Here is a 26152-nt window from a genome sequence, read left to right on the forward strand (position 1 = left end):
GATTCCAGGTCTCTGGGATCACACCCTGAGCCGAAGGCAGACGCTTAAGGACTTGAGCCACCCAGGTGCCCCTGATTTTCTTTTCTAATCAGAATAGAAAAGAATGCATTTTTTAAAAAGATTTTTATTTATTCATTTGACAGAGATAGAGACAGCCAGCGAGAGAGGGAACACAAGCAGGGGGAGTGGGAGAGGAAGAAGCAGGCTCCCAGTGGAGGAGCCCGATGTGGGACTCGATCCCGGAACGCCGGGATCACGCCCTGAGCCAAAGGCAGATGCTTAACGACTGCGCTACCCAGGCGCCCCAAGAATGCATTTTCTAAGTCAATGGCTGCATAGTATGTGCTCACGGGGATATCAATCTGCATTAACAATGGCAGTATATCTGACACAGCAGCTACAATCAGGGCTACTAAATGGATGAGCTTGTGGTAGTCTACAGTCATTTTTTTTGAGCCATCCAGTTTCTGCAGGGGCTAGATTAGTGAATTAAATAGATATTATAGGGACTTCCACAATTTATACTTTAGGTCTCTACTGGTGACATTGAACTCTGCCATCCTTCCCTTCCCTGCTTGGCATAGAATAGTTTTCGATTTACTATCTTGGCCGGGTGTAGGGGCAGTTTCAGAGGTTTCCACTTGGCTTTCTCCTCTATGATAGCTCTTACCCCATAGACCAAGGATCCAATGAGGGGTTACTCCAACCACCGAATACATCAATTCCAATTATACACTTAGGGACTGGAAGAATGACCATTGAGTGGGTCTGTAGACATAGTGGTCCCTCTGTAAGCATGATTTTGGCAAGGACAGCATTTATAATGTGGCCCCCTTAAGTTCCCACTCTAACAGGAGGCTGTGATTATGCTTTGATTCTGGATATCAATATCAACCCAGAACTTGTGTGTGATAGTTGTGAAAATGTCTGGATATTTCCCCTTCCCCAGTTGTACAATTATCCAAGTAGATGGCTATAGGTCCTTTTGGGAAAAAAGCTGGGGAATCATTACAGGATATATTGTTACAAGGTCCTCCTTCTAGGGACTTGGCCACCTCTTCTGTTAGTGAATATAGGCCTGAAAATTGGCTTAAGTCCAGGACCTAAGCAAGAGATTGTGACTTTTCATTGGGGTGACTGCCCTCAACCTCCTGTTCCTCCACGTTGGCCTTTTCCTGCTTGTAGATATTAAGTAGCAGCCTTCTTATCCATCTGTTTTGTGCATAGTGATGACATGTTCTATTCATCTATTTTAACCTCTATTTCCACAACTTCCTGAGGGTCATGAGTAACCAGTCCCAAATCCTCACCTTACTATCCACTTCCTCGGCATACTCTTAGTACCTCTTGTATTAGTACACACCTGCCAAGAAGCTAACATGAAAATGGGGTTAGACATCCAAGAGATTTATTAGTGGAGGGAGAAGGAGAAAGCATGGAGAGGCTTCAGAGTGTAGTGACAACTGTGGAAGGTGACGGAGAAGGAAGAAATTGGTAAGAAGAGTCTAGGACTGCAGTATGGTTCAAAGAAAGCTTCAAACAGGATGATGGAGAGTTTTGAGTCAATGTCACCTGTTGGAGGAGTCCCCCATCTTACCAGAATGGGCCTTGCTAGTACCCCTGCTGTAGTCACTTATTGGCGGGAGCATTCTGTGGGAAGTATGACCTTACCACCAACGCTGTGGTGGATCCAGAGAATAGCAGGGGAGCTGTCAGTCATGCTGCTTGCAGCAGCTTTCAACAATACCTTTTCATGGCTACCATATACACTTGCTCCATTTCCCTGCATTTGATGTTCCCAAAGCTTCTACCTCTCATCCTTGTTCGGTTTCCCCCACATCCCCCTCCGTGTTTCCATCCCATTATGTTTCCAAATCCCCCAGCTCTTTCTATCCATTTTTATTACAACTCATTAGGACATACTGCCTGTTTTTTTTATTTCATTTCTTCCCAAATATCCCTCTTAAAGTGGTCATTTCTTTTTTCTTTATCCCTACCTTCATGGATTATAGTTCTCAAGCTAGTGAAAACCAGACACTGCACATTAGTTGAGCTCAGGGCTCAGAGCTCAGATTTTTCCTGGAATAGAGATCTCGTAGCAAAACTGAACTGAAAAAATGTTAGTAAAATACCCAGTTTTTCCTATCAGAAACATCCCAATTACCTTATAGTCCCAGAGATAAGACTATGCTAGAGACAGGAGCAACCAAAAATCAGAGAAAATTATTTTTAATAATTTTGATGCTATTTAAAAGGGAATGCCCTGACATATTGGGTAACTGTGTAGGAGAAAACTCTGCCTAATATAAAGGTTACCCAATAAATATTTATCAAATGAATGACTGCCTTGTAATGGGATAATGAGATCACAGAGAAAATAGTCATGTTCCTCTCCTGACCAACCAATTTTTTTTTGGTTACATAGGAAGTTCAGCCTTCAATGACACTATTTCTTGGCTGTTGGAAAGATCCTCTGTCTTCTCTCATGCACTGCTAGAGTCTTGGGGTATGAGCATCAGTCAGTCCTACCCACATGTTCCTATAGTTTCTAGAAGTCTGGCATTCTTGCCCCAAGGGAAGAATTTTGGATGGTAGATCCTTTTGCATAGAAAACCAGGGAAGTGTTAAAAATCCTGCCTCTTCCACTAGTGGCTCTCTGGGACCAAGAGGTGTTACCTTCACTCTGCCTTTTAACATGCTGTGTCTTCTGTATTAAGAATCCTGAAAGGACCCAAGAGTGAGATGTACTTGACCAATTTCAAGACTTTAATTTTTTTAACCTCTATAGATTCTAACCTCCAACCTGATCCCTCCCAGAACTCCCAATGGCTTCTTCAATATTATTAAACTTCACTTAATCCACAGGTTGATGTGCCTGATTATTATTCCAGAGGGTGGAGTGGCTGTCACAAGCAATCTCACACATTTTACCTTCTTCCCAGACTCATTAGATAATACCTGCTTATTCAGGGTGCCATTTTCCAGTAGCCCCAGTAGAATATAGTCATCACAGTCATTGATCCTATTAGTAGCATCATAGCCCAGTTCTACGTGTCCCTCTTCCAGCTGATTCTTGTTTTTTAGGTGAGATCCAGTCAACACTTGAACTCGGAACACTTTGGCAGGTACATCCAAAACCACAGTCAGATGACTGCCAGCCTCAGCAGATTTGGTATAAAAGAAATTCTTATCCAAGCTATAGGCATTCATGAGAACAGAGCCATTGGCAACCTTCAAGCTAGTGTAGATGGAAGCAGCAGGGTTGCTGGGAGAACCAGGGTCATTTTCCTCAATCTCTTTATCTTTGAAGCTATTGAATTTGCCATCAAAGAAGGAGGAATTACCCATGTGCTGGAAAAGGGAAGGGAAGAATTGGATTGGTGTTGGTTGCATGAGAAGGTCATGAAAATGAGCGAGGAGGTAGTCACAGGGCATTTCTTGGTAGAAGAGGAAAAGGAAGTGAACCAGGCAGGGAAGATCTCTAGTACGAAAGAGTTTTCCGGTGAAGCCCAGCTGAGAGAAGTTCAGAGTCAACCAAGATTTGTTTTCCCAGGCAGACACTATAGTAACTATCTGGGTGACAAATCCTGGAGCACATTTCACATCATCTTCGATCATCAGAAAGTAGTCAGAGTGGTTGGTAGCAAAGTTCATGAGGAAGGCATAATCCATGTTCTGCTTGGAGCTGAAGGCTACATAAGCTGGGGAGTCATGTAAGTTTTTCTTAAGGTCTTTTAAGGGAAGATAGCTTTTAAGAGGTGTATTGATCACTATTAGCTGTCTGGCCTGGATATACGGTTTAAAAAGGGTTGAGATGCTGGAGATCATTTGACCAAGCCACTTGGGGTCAGGATCTGCCAGGTGTACCACGACGATGAAGTGTTTCTGCTCAGATGAGGAGGAGGCAAAGAAGAGAGATTGCAGGGTGTCCAAGAGGTAGCTCCCACGGGGATGCTGAACTGAAGAAATCCCTATGGTCAGCAGTTCTAGGATTGGGGAGAAAAGAGGACCTTTAACAACTTAGAGAAATGAGGAAAATAGTTGCTATAGGTGAGGTTATAATACTTTCTTAGGTCTTTCCATATGCTAAATTCATTTGTCCCTGTGGTTATTTTACATTTTCTCTCCCCCAGGCCTGGGTATGGACCATATCAGGAGCTAAAAATATCTGGCCATAAGTTGTGAGTTAAAAAAAAAATTATCTTTGAAAAACTATCGTGGGAGAAATAGATAAAGAAGATAAACTAATAATATTGCATGTGTCTCGTCCCACCCAAAGTCCCACTGAGAAATGAGGAAGGTTGCCGTGAGAAAATCATAATTGAGGAATTCCTGGAAGATAGAATATGGAACAGGATTGGTGGAGAAATCTAAGTAGAATTTATAGCCCAAAAGACACACAGAGAAAACAACTACACAGATACATCTATACCAAAAGCCTCAGAAAAGTTCGAAGTTTGAGCCACCAAATATAGAGGTATGGGCTCTTGGATGGTCACCTGGATACTTGCAGAACTGTTCCCAGAACCGCTGCATCAGTGATCACCAAGTGGCGGGGGGTAGCAACACCAAAGCCCAGGCTAAAGTCCTAAAGATTTCTGTCTAAATAAAGTGGAAGGTCTGCCAGGCAAAGGCCCAAGGTGTGAGTCCTGGGGCTGGAGAGAACATCATAACTGCAGCCAAGATCTCTAGGCACAGAAGAAGGGGGAGAGGAGATAACACAGCTGACTATGGCATTTACCTTTAGATTCCCTCAAGTAGACACTCAGAAATGTAGAGCCTGCCGGAGTGTCTAAGCAGATAAATGGGGGAAATTCCCCAGATGATTTAGGGTTCTACTAGGAGAGAGAGTGGGATACTTCACCCAGAGATCTGCTACCCACATTCCTTACTTTTCTGTGTCACTGCTTCCCCATCATCTAATGAGGCAGGCTTCTATAATCACAACACACTTCTACAGAGAGGCAAAAAGGAGTGGTTATTTGTAGAGAATTACACTGTTCATTCTAGATCCTTGAATATAAATCTGAAACAAGAATCATCAAACATTTGGATATAAATATGAAACAAGAATTACCAACATAATGGAAGAAAAGCAACAACTCAACCAGAAAGAGAACTCCAAAAATATAAGAGGGAACACTGAAATGAAGAACATTTCAAATATATTACATCAATCTTCAGAGGATTGAAGAAGAAAGCATACTCTTTGGCAAAAGAACAGGCTTGTATGAAAAGAAGTTTGTAGAAAATATGGATATGGGGACTTGACCAAGTTCAGCTTAGATTTATCTGGCAATAATATTTCATGAGTTGGTGGTATGTTCTTCCATCAGTAGGAACACAATGGCAAATTGTTTCTGTTTTTAGGATATTCGCAACTTTCGACGTTCAGTGTCTAGATCCATTAATACTCTCGGGGTTGTAATATGGTGATACTCTAAGTCAAACATTCCTTCTCCATTCATTATCTGGAATGTTTCTATAAAGTGAAAATTCCCCTAACCTTTTCTTTGGTTACCAAGTGGTATAGTTCATATAGGAAAGTGAGGTAAGTATTTGATTCTTCCCCTTTATTTACCAGCTTTCAAAATAATGGATTTGTTTCCTAGCATTCTCCAATGGTGACACAATTGGTTAGTGGTTTTTTGTTTGTTTGTTTGTTTTTAAAGATTTTATTCATTTATCCGACAGAGATAGAGACAGCCAGCGAGAGAGGGAACACAAGCAGGGGGACTGGGAGAGGAAGAAGCAGGCTCACAGCAGAGGAGCCTGATGTGGGGCTCGATCCCATAACACCGGGATCACGCCCTGAGCTGAAGGCAGACGCTTAACCGCTGTGCCACCCAGGCGCCCCTGTTTGTTTGTTTTGGTATCCATATGAACTAATAAATTTTATGTTTCAAACCATTGAAATTTTATCTTTATTGATGCTCAAATTGTCCTATCTTAGGCAAGTAGCCTCTTAAAGTTGGATCCTGAGCCCCTTCAATACAACTTCAGTAATTTTTCTTTTTTTAAAAAAGATTTGTTTATTTATTTTGGGGGGGGAAGAGAGAGGGAGAGAATCTCAAGCAGATTCCTGGCTGAGCCAGGCTGGACATGAGGCTCCATGTAGGGCTTGACATCATGAACCATGAGATCATGACCTCAGCTGAAAGCTGAGCTCAAGTTGGATGCTTAACCGACTGAGCTATCCAGGTGCCCCTCAACTTTAGTTATTTTTGAAAGATTCCTTGCTATTTGGTATGACGTTTCCTGCCTTGGACCTGGAATCAGGTATTTTTTTCAAGGAGGACTGGTTCTTTTATTATAAAATGGTATTACTCATTGCTAGTGGGTCATTTCTAGGCCCTAGTGCACAGAGCTAAAAATATTTTTAAAAAGATTTTAAATTTAAAAAAATTTTTAAAAGAACACATCATGGGTTCAGACTGATATTTCAAAATGTATTCAATTCAAAAATGCATTTATTTATTTATTTATTTATTTATTTAAAAATATTTTATTTATTTATTTGACAGAGAGACAGCCAGCCAGATAGGGAACACAAGCAGGGGGAGTGGGAGAGGAAGAAGCAGGCTTCCAGAAGAGGAACCCGATGTGGGGCTCGATCCCGTAACGCCGGGATCACGCCCTGAGCCGAAGGCAGACGCCTAATGACTGCGCCACCCAGGCACCCCCAAAAATGCATTTAAACTTAAAGAAAAAAGTAGTTCTTCCTTGCTGAGAGTTCTTTGTATTTTTAAGACCAACAAGCTTAAGCCCTCTTGAACTTAACCTTATTTTATTGACAATAAATAGCTTTGCACTGTCCTTTGAATTCTTAAAGTGTTTTGAGTCAGTTAATGCTTATTCTGCCACAAGGTTTATTTTTTCTTATCAAATGCCATCCCAACTTATGGGGATCAAATGAGTGCCATAGTTGGACCTCAGAAGGGTGCACAATGCCAAAATGAAGCTTGTTTAGCAAAGAGAATCCCAGAGTCCTAGTTGAGCTAACAGATAAAAGCCACATATTCTCTAGCCGTACACTTCATAACAGATGCTAGCACAGTTACCAGTGATAGGGGAAAGAGGGGTACCATTACTGCAGCAGTCAGTGAGGACCACAGTCAGACCTAGGCTGGAGCTACAATTTTGAGAGTAATTAGTATATAGATGGTAGTTAGGGCTGTGAGACTAGATGAGGTTACCAAGACAGTGAGTCTAGACAAGAACTGGGATACATCAACATTTAGACATTGGAGAGAAGATAAACCAGCAAAAGAGACTGAGGATCTACTAGGAAGCTGGAGGAAAACCAGGAGAGTTTGGGATTCTGTAAGCAATTGAAGAATGTTAAGACAGTGATCCACTGGACCAAATGCTAGGCCTATTTCCTTTCTACTGCCTTGTCTCTACTCTTGTCTGACCTGTCCCAGCACGTTCCATACGCCTTGTGCATACTCACTTTTTTTCACAGGAGGAGCTCCAATCAAGATACGGGAGTTTACATTTTTGAGCAGTTCTAAGTTTTTCTGCATATTTTTAAAGGTTTCCAAGTGGTTTGTTCTATCAGGGTCGATCTGCATCCGGGCTCTCTGCCAAGCTACCATCTCCTTTTCCTCCTGAGAAAAAAGTAAGTTTCAGCTCTATGATTCAAGCCCTTAGGGAATAATAGTTGAGTGGCTTTTCTTTGTGTAACACAATGAAATATCTCCAGGATACAGGGCAGGTTGCTCAGGGCTGACTTCAGTTTCTTTCTTATTCTCTAAAAAAGTTCTACACTAGGGGTTCTTGTATAGGCTGTGGGTCCTGGGGTGAAGGGAATTGGAATTTCTCTAGCTCTTCTGGGTTATATGTAGGAAATGAGATAATGTCAGTCTATGTCATTCTTCACTCACAATCCTCCCTATGACTACAGCCTGATATGGGTTCCGTGAAGGGCAAAACATATATTAAGTGTGAGAGATACAGGAGAGAAGGTAATTCCACCCAGTGTCCCAATCTAAACTCTTTCCTGTTGGTGGCACTTCACTCTTCCAAATTCGTTTACTACTCTCCCTTTTCTTCTTTGTCTCTTCTGGTTTCTAGTGCAATTTTCTCAACTCTTTAGACTTTTTCTTGGCTTAGATAAATGACTTCACTTTTCTGAAATTCAGCATCCTATCGTATAAAATGGGCAAGAGGGGGTCTGTAACTTTGAAACTGAAGGAAATTTTCTAAAATGGGAAACTTACTAAACAAAGAATATTTTATGTCTCATCAATTGCTATTAAAAAAAGGGCCAACTTTGCTGAAGTATTAAATAAGTGTTATTTTTTCTCAGCCCTAAATTCTGTCTTTTGGAGTGCCACATCCCTTATTGCCTCCATCAAAGAAAAAAGATATGTTGAGTCCTCAAACTTTATTATCTTTTTTCTTCTTTGAGTGTCTACAATGTTAGTGACAATTTCACACAATTAGACACTTAGATAATCTGGTTTTTTTTTTTTAAGTCAAGGGATTTCAACTTTGCTCCATCCATAATTTCTGGTACTCACCAAAGATAGGAAACTTGTAGTATTAAAGGGATTTTCTCTAATGAAAAAGAAGATCGAAAACACCATTACTGTTGCAATAATGATGAATATCCATAGGAAATCTTTCATGGTGTTGGGGTTGGGAGCTTGCAGAGCTGTTTCTCAATATGTGATCCTTGGATGTATATTCAGATGTCTGCAATTTATACAGTATTAAGAAAAGTTTTCATTTGACAGTAATATTTTTTTCATGAATCAAGGAAGTTTATAGTATACAGTTTACTTGTATAAGTAGCATTCTTTTTTTTTTAAAGACTTTTTAAAAGAGCAGTTATAGGTTCACAGCTAAATTGAGAGGACAGTACAGAGATTTTCCATATACCTTCCACTCCTACACATTTTTTTATTCATTCTTTTGAATTTGTTAAATAAATGATCACATCATTTGCAAACAAAGACAGTTGTATTTCTTCCCTCCCAATTTGTATACTTCCCTTTCCTTTTTTTTTTTTTTTTTTTTTTTTTGTGCCTTACTGCATTAGTAAGGACTTCCAGTACAATGTTGAAAAGGAGTGGTAAAAAGGGACATCCTTGGCTTGTACCTGATCTTAGTGGGAAAGCTTTGAGTTTCTTACCATTAAATATGATGTTAATTGTAGGGTTTTGGTAGATAGTCTTTATCAAGTTGAGAAAGTTCCCCTCTATTCTTAGTTTATTGAGAGATTTTATCATGAATAGTGTTGGATTTTGTCAAAAGCTTTTTCTGCATCTGATAATTTTTTAAAATCTGTTGATGTGATGGGTTACATTAGTTGATTTTATATGCTAAACCAGCTTTGCATGCCTGGGATAAATCCTACTTGGTCATAGTGTATAATTCTTTTTTACATTGTTGGATTCAATTTGCTAATATTTTTGTTGAGGATTTTTGCATCTAAGTTCATGAGAGGTATTTTGTTTTCATTGATTTTGGTATCGGCATATTATCAACCTCATAAATTGAGTTGAGAAATATTCCCTCTTCTATTTTCTGGAAGAGATTGTGTAAAATTTGTTTTAATTACTTCAGTGTCAGGTAGAATTCTCCAACAAACCCACCTGGGCCTGATGCTTTTTTTTTTGGAAGGTTATTAGTTATTAATTCAATTTAATAGACGGAGGCTTTTCAGATCGTCTGTTCCTCCTTGTGTGAGTTTTGGCAGATTGTGTCATTCAAGGAATTAGTTTATTTCATCTAGGTTATCAAATTTGTGGGCATAGAGATATTGTTAGTATTCTTTTATTATCCTTTTGCTTTCCATGGGATCTGTGGTGATGGTCTCTCTTTCATTTCTGTTATTAGTAATTTGTGTCCTTTCTCTTTTTTTTCTTAGTTACCCTGGCTAGGGGCTCATTGATTTTAATGATCTTTTCAAAGAAACAGCTTTTGGTTTCATCCTATTGATTTCCTGTTTTCCATCTCATTGATTTCTGCTCTAATTCTTATTAATTCTTTTCTTCTGCTTACTTTGGATTTAATTTGCTCTTCTTTTTCTAATTTCCCAAGGTGGAAACTTAGATTATTGATTTTAGGTCTTTCTTCTTCTCTAATATATGCATTCAATGTTATAAATTTTCTTTTAAGCACCGTTTGCACTGTATCCCACAAAATTTGATAAGTTGTGTTTTCATTTTCATTCAGTTCAAAATATTTTAAGAGTTGTTCTTGTTCTTCTTGATTTCTTCTCCCTCCCCCTCCCCCTCCTCCTTCTTTTGGTGGGCAGCAAAGCAAGGTTTATTATTGAGCAATAACAAAGTGATAGTTCAAAGCTCCCAGAGAGGGGACCTAAGGGGGTTGCCCTGAAGATTTCTTCTTTGACCCATGTGTTATTCAGAGGTGTTTCCTTGGTTTAAGCTCCATGTATTTTGGATTTTTCAGTTATCTTTCTGTTATTGATTTCTAGTTTAATTCCACTGTGGCTTGAGAGCAGACATTGTGTGATTTCTATTTTTTAAATCTTTCCCCTCCCCACTCCCCCTGCCCTGAATTTTGCTATTTCAGTGCACCATTCATGAGGTTTTCAGTTTTTTGTGAAAGCAAGTCAGATGCTAGAACACAGAACATGTTTCTTTTTATTTGAAAGTTTTTTTCTTTTATGGTTTATGCATACTTAGAACCAATTGTTCTTTCATTCTCTCATTGCCTTATATTTGTCAATCTTGTCTTCTCTATTAGCAGTAAGTTCTCTGAAGGAAGAAGCTATTTTCCCTTTGTCCTCTCCATGGCATTTAAACATAGTGCTGCGGATACAATAGGTGCTTAATACATTCTTGAAACTTTTTTTTTTTTAAAGATTTTATTTATTTATTCGACAGAGACAGAGACAGCGACAGCCAGCAAGAGAGGGAACACAAGCAGGGGGAGTGGGAGAGGAAGAAGCAGGCCCACAGCGGAGGAGCCTGATGTGGGGCTCGATCCCACAACACCAGGATCACGCCCTGAGCCGAAGGCAGACGCCCAACCGCTGTGCCACCCAGGCGCCCCCATTCTTGAAACTTTTGATTCCATCTTTGAAAAAAAAAATGAGATGCTTTTAAAATACATTCAAAACCTTAAGACTCATGCTCAGCATGGTCAGGGCTAAGTAATATAAGTTGTGGGAAATGACTGAGCTCTTGATCTCGCCAGAAGTCTTTGGTACCTATATAATTGTTCGTGATAATTGATAGAAATGGCTACTATTGAAAACAGGGCTTCTAGGGGGCGCCTGGGTGGCGCAGTGGTTAAGCGTCTGCCTTTGGCTCAGGGCGTGATCCCATCGTTCTGGGATTGAGCTCCACATCAGGCTTCTCCGCTAGGAGCCTGCTTCTTCCTCTCCCACTCCCCCTGCTTGTGTTCCTCTCTCGCTGGCTGTCTGTCTCTGTCAAATAAATAAATAAAATCTTAAAAAAAAAGAAAAAAAAAAGAAAATAGGGCTTCTAAACAATTTTTAATCTATATGTGCCTGTCCATGTATTGGTATAAAATGGAACGTCAAAGAAGCATTGAGAATAGAATAATAATGTATGTGATGACCAGTGGAAAATAAAAGCAGAAACCAAAGGCAATAAGAACATAAGGTAATTATGATTTCAGTCTACTGGATTCTTTTTCTATTCCTTTAAATTTGTTAAGATGTGTCTTATGGCCCAGAATATGGTCAATCTTGGTGAACATTCCATGTAAACTTGAGAAGAATGTGTAGTCTGCTGTTGTTAGATAAACCAGTCTGTGGATATAAATTATGTCTAGTTGACTGATAGTGTTGTTGAGATCAACTATATCCTTACTGATTTTCTGCCTGTTGGATCTGTCCATTCCTGATAGAGTGGCGTTGAGCTTTCCAACTATGATAGTGGATTCATCTATTTCTCCTTGCAGTTCTATCAGTTTTTGCTTCATTAAATTTGATGCTCTGTTTTTAGGTGCATACACATTAAGAACTGTTATGTCTTCATGGAGAATTGCCCCCTTTATCATTATGTAATATCCTTAAAAAAAAAAAACCTGATAATTTTCCTTGTTTTAAGTCCGCTTTGTCTGAAATTAATATGGCTACTCCCTCTTCCTTCCCTCTTTCTTCCCTCCCTTCCTTCCTCCCCTTCTTTTTTTCTTCCTTCCTTTTTCTTTCTTCCTTTCCTTTCTTTTTCTTTCTTTCTCTTCCCCCCTTAAAACCATTTAAATCACTTTTTAAAACTAATTAATTACCACTTTTAAGTCTACAGTTCAGTGGTATTAAATAAATTCATATTGTTGTGCAACCATCACCACCATCCACCCCTATAGTTCTGTCTTCTAAAACGGAAACTCTATACCCATTAAACAATAACTCCCTATTCTCCCCTTCCCCCTAGCCCCTGGCAACTACCTTTGTACTTTCTTGTTTGTTTGTTATTAAGTTCAATTAGCGAACATATAGTACATCATTAGTTTTTGATGTAGTGTTCAACTTTCTGTCTTTATGATTTTGACTACTCTAAGTACCTCATATAAGTAGAATCATACAGTGTTTGTCTTTTTGTGACTTTTTTTTTAATAGTAGCCATCCTAATTGGTGTGAGATGATATCTCATCGTAGTTTTGAATTACATTTCCCTAATGATGTCAAGTACCTTCTCATGTGCTTATTGGCCATTCATATATCTTCTCTGGAGAAATGTCTATTCAAGTCCTTTGCCCATTTCTCAATCAGTTTGTTTTGTTGTGTTTTAGAACTTCTCTTTATGTTCTGGTTGGTAATGTTTTATGAGATATATGATTTGCAAATGTTTTTTCCCATTCTGTGGGTTACCTTTTTACTCTGTTGATAATGTTTTTTTTGGTGAACAAAAATTTAAAATTTTCATTAAGTCCAATTTGTCTATTTTTTCTTTTGTTAAGTGTCTTTGGTGTCATATCCAGGAAATCATTGCTAAATCCAATGCTGTAAAGCTTTTGTTCTGTGTTTTCTTTTAAGAGTTTCATTGTTTTAGATCTTACATTTAGGTTCTTGATACATTTTGAGCTAATTTTTGTATATTGTGTAAGGTAAGGGTCCAACTTCATTCTTTTTCATGTGGACATCCAGTTTTGAAAAGGCTGTTCTTTTCCCTATTAAATGGTCTTGGCACTCTTGTCAAAAATAATTTGACCATATATCCATAGGCTTATTTTGGGGCACTCTATTCTATCCCATTTTGTATTTATGCCAATACCACACTGTTTTGATTACTGTAGTATTGTAGTAAGTTTTGAAATCTGTCAGTGTGAGTCTCCCAGTTTTTTCTTTTTCAAGATTATTTTGGCTATCCAGAGTCCCATGAGATTCCATATGAATTTTACGATGAATTTTTCTTTTTCTCCAAAAAATGTTATTGGGATTTTGATAGAGATTGCACTGAATCTGTAGATTGCTTTGGGCAGCACCGACATTTAACAATATTATGTTTCTTAATCCATGAACATGGGATGCATTTACATTTATTTATGTCTTACATTTCTTTCAGCAATGTTTTGTAGTTTCATTGTATAAGTCTTTTCACTCGTTTACTCCTAAGTATTTTATTCTTTTTATGCTATTGTAAGTAGAATTGTTTTTATAACTTCCTTTTCAGATTGTTCATTGTTCATGTATAAAAAATGCAACAGATTTTTGTGTTGACTTTGTATCCTGCTTCTTTACTGAATTCATTTATTCGTTCCAACAGATTTTTTGGTGTGTGTATGTAAGGAATCTTCAGAGTTTTCTACCTATAAGATCATATCATTTGCAAACAGAAAATTTTACTTCTTCCTTTCCAATTTGGATGTCTTTTATTTCTTTTTCTTGCATAACTACTCTTAATAGAACTTCCAATACTATGTTGAATAGAAGTGATGAGAACATGTTTCAGTCTTTCACCATTGAGTATGAGTGTTTTTATCATGAAAATGTGTGAATTTTGTCAAACGCTTTTTCTGCATCAATTGAAATGATCACATGGGGCTTTTTCTTCATTCTGTTGATGTGGCATATTAGATTGATCAAATTTTGTATGTTGCATCATTCTTGTATTCCAGGAGTATATTGTACATCATCATGGTGCATGTATCTTTTAACACTGATTTGAGGGGTGTCTGGGTGGCTCAGTTGGTTGGGTATCTGCCTTCCACTCAGGTTATGATCTCAGGGTGCTAGGATCAAGTCCTGCATTGGGCTCCTTGCTCAGCTGCGAGTCTTCTTCTCCCTCTCCCTCTGTGATCTCTCTCACTCTCTCTCAAATAAATAATAAATAGAATCTTTTAAAAAAATACTGAATTTGGTTTGCTAGTATTTTGCTGAGGATTATTGCATCAATATTCATAAAGGGTATTGGGTCATAGTTTTCTTTGCTTGTGGTGTCTTTGTTGGCTTTGGTATCAGGGTAATGTTGGTCTCATAGAATGATTTATGAAGTATTTATTTCTGTTCAGTATTTGGGGAAAGTTTGAGAAGGATTGGTACTAGTTCTTTAAATGTTTGGTAGACTTCATCAGTGAAGCCATCAGGCCCAGTGTTTTTTGGTTGTTGTGGGGAGATTTTTGATTACTAGAGTCAATCTCTTTACTAGTTATAGATCTATTCAAATTTTCTATTTCTTCATGGTTTAGTTTTAGTAGGTTTTATATTTCTAGGAATTGGACATTTAATTTAGATTACCCAATTAACTGGCATACAATTTTTCATAGTACTCTTTTATTTATTTACTTATTTATTATTTATTTTTTTATTTTAAAAATTTATTTGAGAGAGAGAGATAAATTGAGAGAATGAGCAGGGGGAGGGGCAGAGGGAGAAGCAGACTCCCAGCTGAGCTGGGAGTCTGACATGGGACTTGATCCCAGGACCTGGAGATCGTGACCTGAGCCAAAGGCAGGTGCTTAACCATCTGAGCCACCCAGGTGCCCTGGAAATTTTTTTTCCATCTTTTCACTTGCAAACTGTTGGTGTCTTTGGATCTAAAGTGAGTCTCTCAGGGAGCCTGGCTGGCTCAGTCAATGAAGCATGTGACTCTTGATCTTGGGGTTTTGAGTGGGTATAGAGATTACTTAAAAATAGAATCTTTAAAAAAATTTTAAAAAATAAAACTGAGTCTCTCATAGTTAGCACATAGTTGTATCAGATTATTTTTAAAAGATTTTATTTATTTATTTATTTATTTATTTATTTATTTGAGAGAGAGACAGAGACAGAGACAGAGAGACAGAGAAAGAGACAGAAAGGCAGAGAATGGGGAAGGAGCAGAGGGAGAGTGACAAGCAGACTCCGCACTGAGTGTGGAGTCTGATCATGGCCCAATCCCAGGACCCTGAGATCATGACCTAAGCTGAAATCAAGTCAGCCGCTCAACCAACTGAGCCACCCATGTGCCCAGATCAGTATTTTAAGTCAATTCTGCTAATGTCCGTCTTGATTGGAGAGTTTAGTTAATTTACATTTAAAGTAATTACTCCTAAGATGTACTTCTGTCATTTCGTTATATGTTTTCTAAATGCCTTACAGATTTTTGTCCTTATTTTCTTCATTACCATCTACTTTTGTGTTGTTGATTTTTTGATAGTGAAATGTTTTAATTACCTTTTCATTTCCTTTTGTGTGTACTTTATAGCTATTTTATTTGTGGTTGCCATGGGGATTACATTTAGCATCCTAAAGTTATAACTCTTTAATTTGAATTTATACTGGCTTAACTTCAATAACATAGAAACTGCTCTTTTATAGGTCTACTAAAAGTATATATTTATTTATATATATTTATATAAATTCTAAATATATATATTTATATAAATTTATATATATTCATATATATAAAAGTTTCAACCACAACACATTTAAGTTCTCACCTTTAATGGAGCTATAGTTCTGAGACTTCTTTCGTGGACTGCAGAGGAACTCAGCTTCACAACTCTTGAGAGTTGAAGTCGTTCTCCAAAGTCAAGAAGAAAATATAATGTTTGGGGGAGCTGGGACGGGGCCAGAATTTGCATCCTCTGAGGCAAGACAAAGATGGTCACTGCTTTCAGGTGACACTCCCCCTGACAACCATTGTTCTCCCTGAATGGGGCCTGTTTACCCTCCAACTTCACACCCAACACCAGCTCCGTGGTGATGGTCCCAGGGAAATGGTGAGGAAGTTCTGATAACAGCTTCCTGAGATTCTGACCTAGATTCAGGACTATGGACTGGGCCACATTTTTCTCCAAATAAAAATAGTTTTATTGGTATTTCCCCCAATTTAAAACACAATGCATGTTCAATGTAAAACATTAGATTATTTTAAAAAATTCCATGGACAAATACTACCAGGAATTTGAAGACAGGAAAGAATAAAATCACTTATTCTGCTTATTTTTTTAAAAAGATTTATTTATTTATTTATTTATTTATTTATTTATTTACTCAATTTGAAGAGAGAGGAAGAAGGAGAAGCAGATTCCTTGCTGAGTGTTCAGCCCAATGCAGGGCTTCATCTCAAGACCCTGAGATCATGACCTGAACTGAAATCAAGAGTCAGACACTTAACCACTGAGCCATCCAGGCGACCCATGCTGCTTATTTTTAACAAATATATTTACTTGGTAGAAAAGCATATGAAAGAACAGCTGCTGGAGCCTTCCTGGATTTAACTTGGTGACTTTCACATTACAGCCCCATAAAGATGAAATGGTTGGTGACATTTTTGACAGGCTGCTCCCACTTTTGGATTTTCTATCTTTCAAAGAAATGCTTCTGGACTACAGAGCGGAAAAGGGAGGTCAGGTACAGGAAGTAACCAGTGGTATACTGGCTACTTGTGCAAATCATCTTTCCGTCATCCAGAGCACTGCAACGCTGGCTTTCACCTCCAGCCAATGGGATTGCTTTGGACATCTACAGCTCAATAGGTTGGGAGAGGATTAGGCTAACAATGACAGAAAAACAGATCTTGGAAAATCTGAATTTGTACCTGTTCATCAATGTTAAGTATTGAGGAGTCAAAAAGAAAACAGAAGATTTAATGTTATTAACATAACAACACTCCCCACATTGATATATAAAGAACTGTTGCAATAAAATGACAACCCATTTACGAATGGGCCGAGTATCTGACAGACATTTCACCGAAGATGTACAAATGGCTAATAAGCACATGAAAATATGCTCAATATCATTAGTCAGTCGGGTAATGCAAATCAAAACCACAATGACATAGTATGTCATACCCACGAGAATGGCCATAATAAAAAAGACAGACAATAACAAGTGTTGATGAGGATGTGGAGAAGTTGGAACACTTACACATTGCTGGTGGGAATGTAAACTGGTAGAGCTGCTTAGGAAAACAGTTTGACAGTTCCTCAAAGAGTTAAACATAAAATTACCAAATGGGGGATGCCTGGGTGCTCAGTTGGTTAAGCATCTCCCTTCAGCTCAGGTCATGATCTCAGGGTCCTGGGATTGAGCCCTGCACTGGACTCTCCACTCAGCGGGGAGTCTGCTTCTCCCTCTGCCTGCCCCTCCCCCTGCTTGTGCCCTTTCTCTCTCTCTAATAAATAAATAAAATCTTAAAAAAAATTACCAAATGACACAGCGATTCCACTTCTAGGTATATACCAAAGAGAAATGGAAATACATGTCCATACAAATTTGTACATGAATGTTCACAGCAGCATTATTCAAAATAGCCTGAAAGTGTACACAATCCAAATGTCCATCAATTCATAAACAGACAAAATAAGGTATTCCATGTAATGGACTATTATTCAGCCATAAAAAGGAAGGGAGTGCTTGCTTATACATGCTACAACATGCATGAACCTTGAAAACATCATGCTACGTGAAAGCAGACAGACACAAAAGGCCACATAAGATATGATTTCATTTGTATGAAATGTCCAGAATAGCAGATCCATAGAGACAGAATGTTGATTAATGGTTGCTAGGGATTCGGCAGAGGGAGAATAGGGAAAATTGATAATTAAAACAGTTTCTCTTGGGGGTGATTAAAATGTTCTGAACTAGATACTGTGATGGTTGCACAACTTTGTGAATATGCTAAAAAAAATCGTACACTTTAAAAGGATGATTTCTATGGTGTGTGAATTATATCTTGATTAAAAAAAACACTTAAGGGTCTGAAAAAAATAAAATTATCTGACTTCAGGGATTGCTGTTTCCTCTAAAATATCTTCTCGTATTCAGTAATTCTAGGACTCCTCCTAGAGTAGATACCTGTCCCAGGTACTTCTGAGTCAGGCAACTTCAGAGTCAGTTCATGTTGAACATCCCACCTGGGACCCCTTCCTCCAGCACACATGCTGAACCCCCACCAGAGACAGGCGTTGCATGAATCTTTTGTGTGCTCACAGCTCTTTCACTTGGGCAAGGATCTCAGTTTTTCAGTCCCAGAGGCTCAGCTGTGAGGTGGTTTTGAGTGTTTGGGAATGTTTATCTAAGGTGTTACTCAAACTAGCTGTGCCTTCTTAAGTTTTCTGAAGATTCTATTTTCTACCCACCGTTCTAGGAAAATCACAGCTAGTCTTGGCGGTGGGAATCAATCGAAAGAGATGTTCTTTACCTAAAAGAGAGATGTAAAAATCAACCCCTAGGCTTATGTTTGCAGTCCTTTTTGCTAAAAAAGGACTGTATCTTTTGCTGATCCTGATGTAGTTCCACTGTTTCTAGGAGAAACCTCTTTCTAAAAAAAGCAATATTTTTGAAAAATATTTTTAATAGATTAATATTCTGGCTAACCTAGTGGATTTAATCTTGGAATTTCAAATGATCACCTACTTAAGGATAAAATATTACATATCATGCGCTTTCTAGTTGTTAGTGCTGAGAAGGCAAAAATACTTTGTGTTTTGGAGTCTCTAGTTTCTTGGGAACCCATGAATGTATGCTGTGTGCTGGAAGCAAACTAAGCAAGGTGTCCTTTTTTTTATGGCCTGTTAAGTGTCTTTGTGCAAGTTTGCTTAAAATTCTTTCTGTATAATCAGTTTGTTAGGTTTTCTGTTGGTGTGGGAGCAAGTTTGGCAAAAAGCCTACTGATTGCAAACTAGAAAATTAGGAAATTCCAAATAAGTCCTCCTGCTGTCAAAATCTCTTCTACCATCATGGTGTTCTATAGTCTAGGTCAGCATGAGTAAGAGGAGGTAGCAAACAGTTTTACTAGTTACCTATTTGGCTTTGGTTTAGTAAAATGTTTGCTATAATATTATTTACCAGAAAATATATATGTCAAACCTTTGAGGTTAGGCCAGGCAATCCCAATGAGCTCAGGTCATGAGAGGTGGATGAGCCCACGGGTGGAGAGCCTCTGACGTCTCTGCTATGGGCAGAGTAGGAACTAATGATAGAGTTCCCCCTCCAGGTGAAGGTGACTCTCCGGGAGGTAGAGTTGAGCTACAAAGTTTAGCTGTCTCTCTCCCCGTGGAGATTTTCTCTTCTATGCCAGTCCTAGAGGAGACCGAGTTTGGGGCTTCCACCTGGTATTCCCCCCAAATCCAGACAAATTAAACTAAGGATGGAACTGAATAAAGTCCAATGGGGCTTGGAAGTCAAAGTTGGTTGCCCCTGCCAGGGAACACCCTTCTGACAATCATTGCTCTGACTGGGATGGGGGATGGGCAGAACCTTCACCTTTATTCCAAGGTGGACGGGTTACCCGAAGGAGGGAAGCTCTGATGCCCAGCATGTACACCCTTTGGTGAATATTGTGGATTTGCTTGCTCAGCAGCCAGTTCAATGTTTTTCTAAATGTGCTTCCCTGTTCTGTAGAGGTTGGCAAGCTAAAATCTGTATTTCTCAGATTCCTTAATAGCTAATGTTCCAATATGATTTAGATTTAGATTTCTATATTTAGATGGACATGTATGAGATCTCACTGAGGTAAAAAAAAAGTTATATTTGTAAAGTGAGGATGATAATAATACCTACTTTTGGGTTTGATATCCTACAGTATATATAACCACTATATACATATATAGTATAAACTATATGTAGTACATACTATATAGCAGATTATACATATATAAGGAGAACATAGTACATATTTATATACACTACATACAATATATAATCACTATATATATAGCCATTGTACATACTGTATATTATATACCATATTTTGTATATATAATATAATGGAGTGTCTGGCTCATAGTAAGCAGTATATGTATGTTAGCTATGAATATATTAATATTTTAGAAGATCTCCAAGTGATTCTAAAATGTAGCCAAGGTTAAGAATCACTGATTTAAGACCCTAACATGGTAGGAAATTTGGGCTTAAATTTAATGCAACTGGAAAACATGGAAGGGCTTTAGGCAAGGGAATCATATGGTTTTATTTATATTTTTAAAAGATTGCTCAGGCTTCAGTGTAGAGAGAGAATTTGAGGATAGGCCAACGTAGAAGGAAGAAAAGAGTTACATATTGTAGATGTTCAGATAAGAGAAGATGGTGGTTTTGTGATAGAAACAGAAAAATAGTTGGGTTTGTGATGTTTTGGGAGTGGATTTGACCAGCAGTAGTGATGGACTGAATGTGGGTAAGTGAGGGTTATGTAGCGTGCCCAAGCTGACTGCAAAGGAAATGACTCAGAACTCTCGGGCATCACAGACAGCACCTCTGTTTGCCAGACAGACGAGCAATACCATTGGGTCTGCTGCATCATAAGGCCCAAGTGGCAGGGCAGTTTGCTCTACAAGCTTACCTGCTACAAAACTGTTTACTGCTCCAGGTGCTACTCAAAGTGCCATTGCTTTCCCCATTGACCAGATGAAGAGATAATCAGATGAGGTTAAATAATCTGCCCCCAGTCACACAGCTGGGATAGTAGGAGAGCAGAGATGTGAACCCAGAGGACACCAGAGCCTGTCCTTTTAATCACTGTGCTGTACTACTTATTATAAACAAATTTCCTGTTTAGCTTGGAGGTAGTTTGAGTTGACAAGTGTTATTTTCAAAGCGTTTTGATCAGTGTGCATTCTCTGATTCTTGGCACTGCTGAATGCCCCTTCTTTGCTAGAATGCTCAGACTCCCTTTGCTTTTGTAAGACTGCACTCTTCCGGTTCTCATATTTTCTCTTTCCTTTTTTCTTTCTCCTTCCTTCCACCCACCCTTTACAGAAGGTTTCCCCAGGGACCATCACTGTTAGTGCTCTGCATTTCTCAATGCGCATGCTCCCTAGGCCTCGTCTCCCACCACTCTACAGCACTTTCCACCATATTCTACGCACTTTGTTCCCATACCACTGTACTTACACACACATCGATCTTTGGGTCGTGAGTTCAAGCCCTATGTTGGGTACAGAGATTACTTTAATAAATAAACTTAAAAAATAAATTGAAGACTATAAAACATTAGTAAAAGAAATTAAAAGAGAGATAAAAAATAGAGGAACATACTGTATTCATGGATTGGAAGCCTAAAAACAGTAAAGATTTAAATTCTCTATAGCAGATCTATAGATTCTTGCAATACCAATAAAAATTCCAGGCAATTTTTTTGGGGTGGAAATTGACAATCTGACTCTAAAAGTGATCAGAATATGCAAAGTGCCAAGAATAGCCAATCTTGAAGAGTAAAGTTGAAGAACTCACACTACTAGTTATGAAGATTTATTATAAGGCTATAGTAATTCAGTGTGGTACTGGCATAAAGATAAGTAGATCAACGGAACACAATAGAAAGTCCAGAAATGGATACATGCATATATAGTTACTTGGTTTATGACAAAGGTGATATTATAATACAGTGGGGAAAATCTGACCTTTTTGAGCAAATGCTGCTGGGTCAACTGGATATCCATTTGGAAAAAAAATCATGATCTCTAACTCATACTACACACAAAATATCAATTCCATATGTCTGGAGTTCTGTTACTATGAGTATAGGAGAATGGCTATTAAGTAGGTATTTGATATTCTTAGTGATGTATTTACAGCTGGTAAAATAAGTCTCTCCTCATTATTTTCTTTTAGAATTCTGAAATGGAAACACAAAACTTGCCAAGACTGAATCATGAAGAAATAGAAAATCTAAATAGAGCTGTAACTAGTAAGGAGATTGAATCAGTAATCAAAAATCTTCTGACAAAGAAAAGTCCTGGATCTGATGGCTTCACTGGTGAATTCTTCTTCTTCTTCTTTTTTAAAGATTTTATTTATTTATTTGACAGAGACAGCCAGCGAGAGAGGCAACACAAGCAGGGGGAGTGGGAGAGGAAGAAGCAGGTTCCTAGCGGAGGAGCCTGATGTGGGGCTCGATCCCAGAACGCTGGGATCACACCCTGAGCTGAAGACACATGCTTAACGACTGTGCCACCCAGGCGCCCCTCACTGGTGAATTCTAACAAATATTTAAAGAAGGTCTAACACCAATCCTTCTCAAACTGTTTCAAAAGATTGAAGGAAAGGGAACACTTCGTGACTCTTTCTATTAGGCCAGCATTACCCGTCAACTTCACTGGGCTAAAGGATGCCCAGATAGCTGATAAAACATATATGGGTCTGTCTGTGAGGATGCTTCTGGAGAGACTGGCATTTGATTCAGCAGAGTGAGTGAAGAGATCCACTGTCACCATGTGAGAATTTTTCTGGTGTGCAGTTTTATAAATGTTAACACGTGCACAGACTCATGTAACAATCACCATAATCACCATACAGAACAGTCCCATCACCCGCTAAAATTCTTTTGTGGTATCCCTTTATCATCACACCCCCTCCCCAGGCCTAATCCCTGGCAACTTCTTCCTATTTGTTCTCCATCCCTGTATTTTTTTTTTTTTTTTAGAATTCCATAGAAAAGGAATCATATAATATCTTAACTTTTCGAGACTACTTCTTTCATTCAGCATAATGTCTTAGAGATTCATCCACATTTTTACATGTAGAACAAGTTTATTCCCTTTTATCACTAATATTCTATTTTATGGATTATCACATTTTGTTTATCCACTTGGCTACTTAAAGTCATCTAGATTGATTCCAGTTTTTGGCAATTATGAATAAAGCTGCTAGAAGCATTTGTGTACAGGCTTTTGTGTGAACACAGATTTTAATTTTTCCTGGGTAAATACCCAGGAGTATGATTTCTGAATAATATGGTAAATGTATATTTAAGTTTATAAGAAACTGGTAGATTAAGTTTATAAGAAACTGCTAAATTGAGGCTAAATTGTACCATTTTGCATCCCTTCTAGCAACATATGAAAGTTCCAGCTGTTCTGCATCCTTGTCAGCACTTGGTATCGTCAGTATTCTAAGTTGTATGATTGTATCTCATTATGATTTAAATTTAAATTTAATTTACATTTCTCTAATGGCATCTTTTGAACATCTTTTCATGTGCTTACCTGCCATCTCAATATCCTTTTTGTTGAAGTGTCTGATTCATTTTAAAAATTGGGTTGTTTATAATAGTCCTGTTAAGTCTTCAGAGTTCTTTAAAGGACTTCATTCAAGTCCTTTGTCAGATATGTGATTTGTAAATATTTTCTCCCAATCTATAGCTTGTCTTTTCATTGTTTTAACAGTGCCTTTTGCAGAGCAAAAGTTCTCATTTCGAAAACCAAATTGAAGACCAATTTATCAATTTTTGTTTTGTAGATGTGGTTTTGGTGTCATATTTAAGAACTCTTGGCCTACCCCCAGGTCTCAAAGGCTTTCTCTCATGTTTTTTTTCCCAAGTATTTTATAGCTTTACATTTTATACTTATGATACTTCTTGAGTTAATTTTTATATAAAGTGTGAGGATTAGATCAAGGCTTATTTTTTGCATAATGATGTTCATTGTTTTAACACCTTTGTTAAGACTATCTTTTCCCCATTGAAATTGCTTTTGTACCTCTGTTAAAAATCAATTGGCCACATTTGTGTGAGACTATTTCTGGACATTCTCTTCTGTTTCATTGATTATCGTGTCTATGCCTTTGCTAATGTCACACTATCCTGATTATTTTAACTCTATACGAAGTCTTATCATTGGGGTAATGGTTAATTTTACGTATCAACTTGGCTAGGCTGTGGTACCCAGGCAGTTAATAAAACACTAATGTTTAAAAGAAAGGGAAACTACCTCAGATGAGTTTGCAGACTCAAAGTGCAAAGCATATGATCAAAGATAGCCAACAAACCCAATTAACAGAAGAATTCACTCCTGAGGAAGGGTAAATGATTGAGCAATGGATCAAAAGAAGACTTTAAATGAGTATGATTAAGATCCTTAAAGAGATAAAGAAAAGAATACTATCCTTAAAACTAGGACAAAGGTTACAAAACAAAAGAGGTGGATATTAATTAGGACTGAGTAGCCATGAAAAAGAACTAATTATAAATTAAAACTAAAAAATATATTCACCGTAATATACAAAAATAAGAAGCGATAGGATTATTTCTTAGTGGGGGTCACTTCTGATGGCTTCCGGTGTTCTAGCTTGAGATAAGGGGCGCGTGCGTGTGTGTGTTTTAAGATTTTATTTATTTATTTGAAAGAGAGAGAGAGAGAGCACAAACAGGGGGAGCAGCAGAGGGAGAGGGAAAGGGAGAAGCAGACTCCCCACTGAGCAGTGAGCCCAAGTTGGGGCTCATCCCAGGACCCTAGGATCACGACCTGAGCCGAAGGCAGACACTTAACTGACTGAGTCACCCAGGCACCCCAAGGCCTGTGGTTCTGACCTTGGGCACAAAGATATTGAAGTAGACCCAGAGATCATTTTATGACTCTATCTTGAAGTATCTTGTGGGGCTGAGCTAGGTCAAATTAGGTCAAGATTGGAGCAAAGAAGCGAAGACAGTCCCTGCTACAGCCAGATACCAGATAAACCCCTTCACTTTCTTGTCCATTGGTCTTTGGGTTCCAGAAGCAAAGAACAGGTGCTGAACTGCTATTCTTATCCAGTATTCTCTGGAAATTATTGGATAGCCTTGATTATCCAGAGGCTTGCTACTCCAGGACCGCTGGTAACTTGTCCAGCTTCAGACAGACATCATGGTAGGACAGAATGTTGTTCAAGAGCTCTCCCTTTGGGCCTTCAACCATAAATTTCTCAAGGTTATCTCAGAGGTGCTGTGGCCCACAGCAGGGACTCATGAGAGGTTAAATGGGCATATAAATCAAGATGTCATCTAAACAGATGACAACTATTCTATGAGGCTATGAGAAATCCATTCATTAGTCCTAGGAAGAATACGAGGTCATTTGCCAGAAGAGCCCGACATACTCTTTTGGCTAATGCCAAAAGATGGAAATTCATTAAAATCTAAGGTCTATGGTGTCCAGAATGTTGGTGATCTGTTTAAATTGTCTGCCATCCTGTTGAGTGACCCTGTTGAAGCTGCAGCAATCTTAAAAATTGGATGTTTTTCTTGTTCACAAAATGTCCCTCCCTCCCTCAGGGGGAGCCAGTGGCTTGCTGAATCTGCACTGCAAGTTGGTACAGGTAGGTTTCAGGCTTAGGCAGCAAAGCAATCAGGATTCTTTAGTTACAAACAGAAAAAACCAACTCAAATGGTATCTTAAGATCTCAGGGGTGTCTCATGAAAACAAGGGAAGACATGCACCTGTGCCTCAAGAAGAATTGTAATAAGAACACAGAAAACCTAGTTTGAGTCAAAAATCTAAGAAATACCATCTTCATCTCCTGTGCTGTGTTTCTTGGAGAGTTTGCTTCATTCTTTCTTGCCAGATAAGCTTTCTCAGATACAAACCTTATCCACTTGAGGGGAAAGCAATCCCTTAGAACCAGGTGTATCCAGTCATACTTAAGATCAGGATCAGTTTCTTTTACTTCAAGTCAAGAAACATCTCCTGGTATGTGATTTATTTATCTAGGCTTCTGATAACAGCAGGATAGGGAGGTTTGTTTTTGATTTGCAGAGTATGTACGCTGATGTGTGAGGTAAAGTAGAAGGTTTAGGTATTTTAGCTAACAATGTGGTTGTTGGTTTGAGCCAAAGTCTGAGGGTCCAGGGGAAATGTGGCCAGCATTTCAATATTCTCCCACACACACAGCTGGAGCTGTCAACTCTTCCCGTGTGGCTAAGGCTTGGTCCTCAAAGCCCTTTCTGGTAGCTCTGTTTATTCTCAGCATTCACTGAGTGGTAGTGCTTGCTATTTTTAGCTCTGTGTGGTTATAAACTCTATT

General features: G+C 38.5%; 1 protein-coding gene across 1 annotated transcript; it reads right to left on the reverse strand.

Annotated features, from left to right (window-relative positions):
- Positions 1–2850: 2850 nt before the first annotated feature.
- On the reverse strand, positions 2851–8997 carry LOC103657787 (alpha-1,3-mannosyl-glycoprotein 4-beta-N-acetylglucosaminyltransferase C-like). The gene is made up of 3 exons (XM_040634515.1): positions 8526–8997; positions 7454–7610; positions 2851–3986 (listed from the first exon to the last, which is right to left on the reverse strand). The coding sequence occupies exons 1-3, from the start codon at positions 8631–8633 to the stop codon at positions 2851–2853; spliced, it is 1401 nt and encodes a 466-aa protein (XP_040490449.1). The 5' UTR covers positions 8634–8997.
- Between the last annotated feature and the right edge of the window lie 17155 nt (positions 8998–26152).

This window comes from Ursus maritimus, unplaced genomic scaffold, assembly GCF_017311325.1.
Source record: "Ursus maritimus isolate PB19 unplaced genomic scaffold, ASM1731132v1 scaffold_2, whole genome shotgun sequence".
In the NCBI taxonomy this organism is placed as follows: Eukaryota; Metazoa; Chordata; class Mammalia; order Carnivora; family Ursidae; genus Ursus; species Ursus maritimus.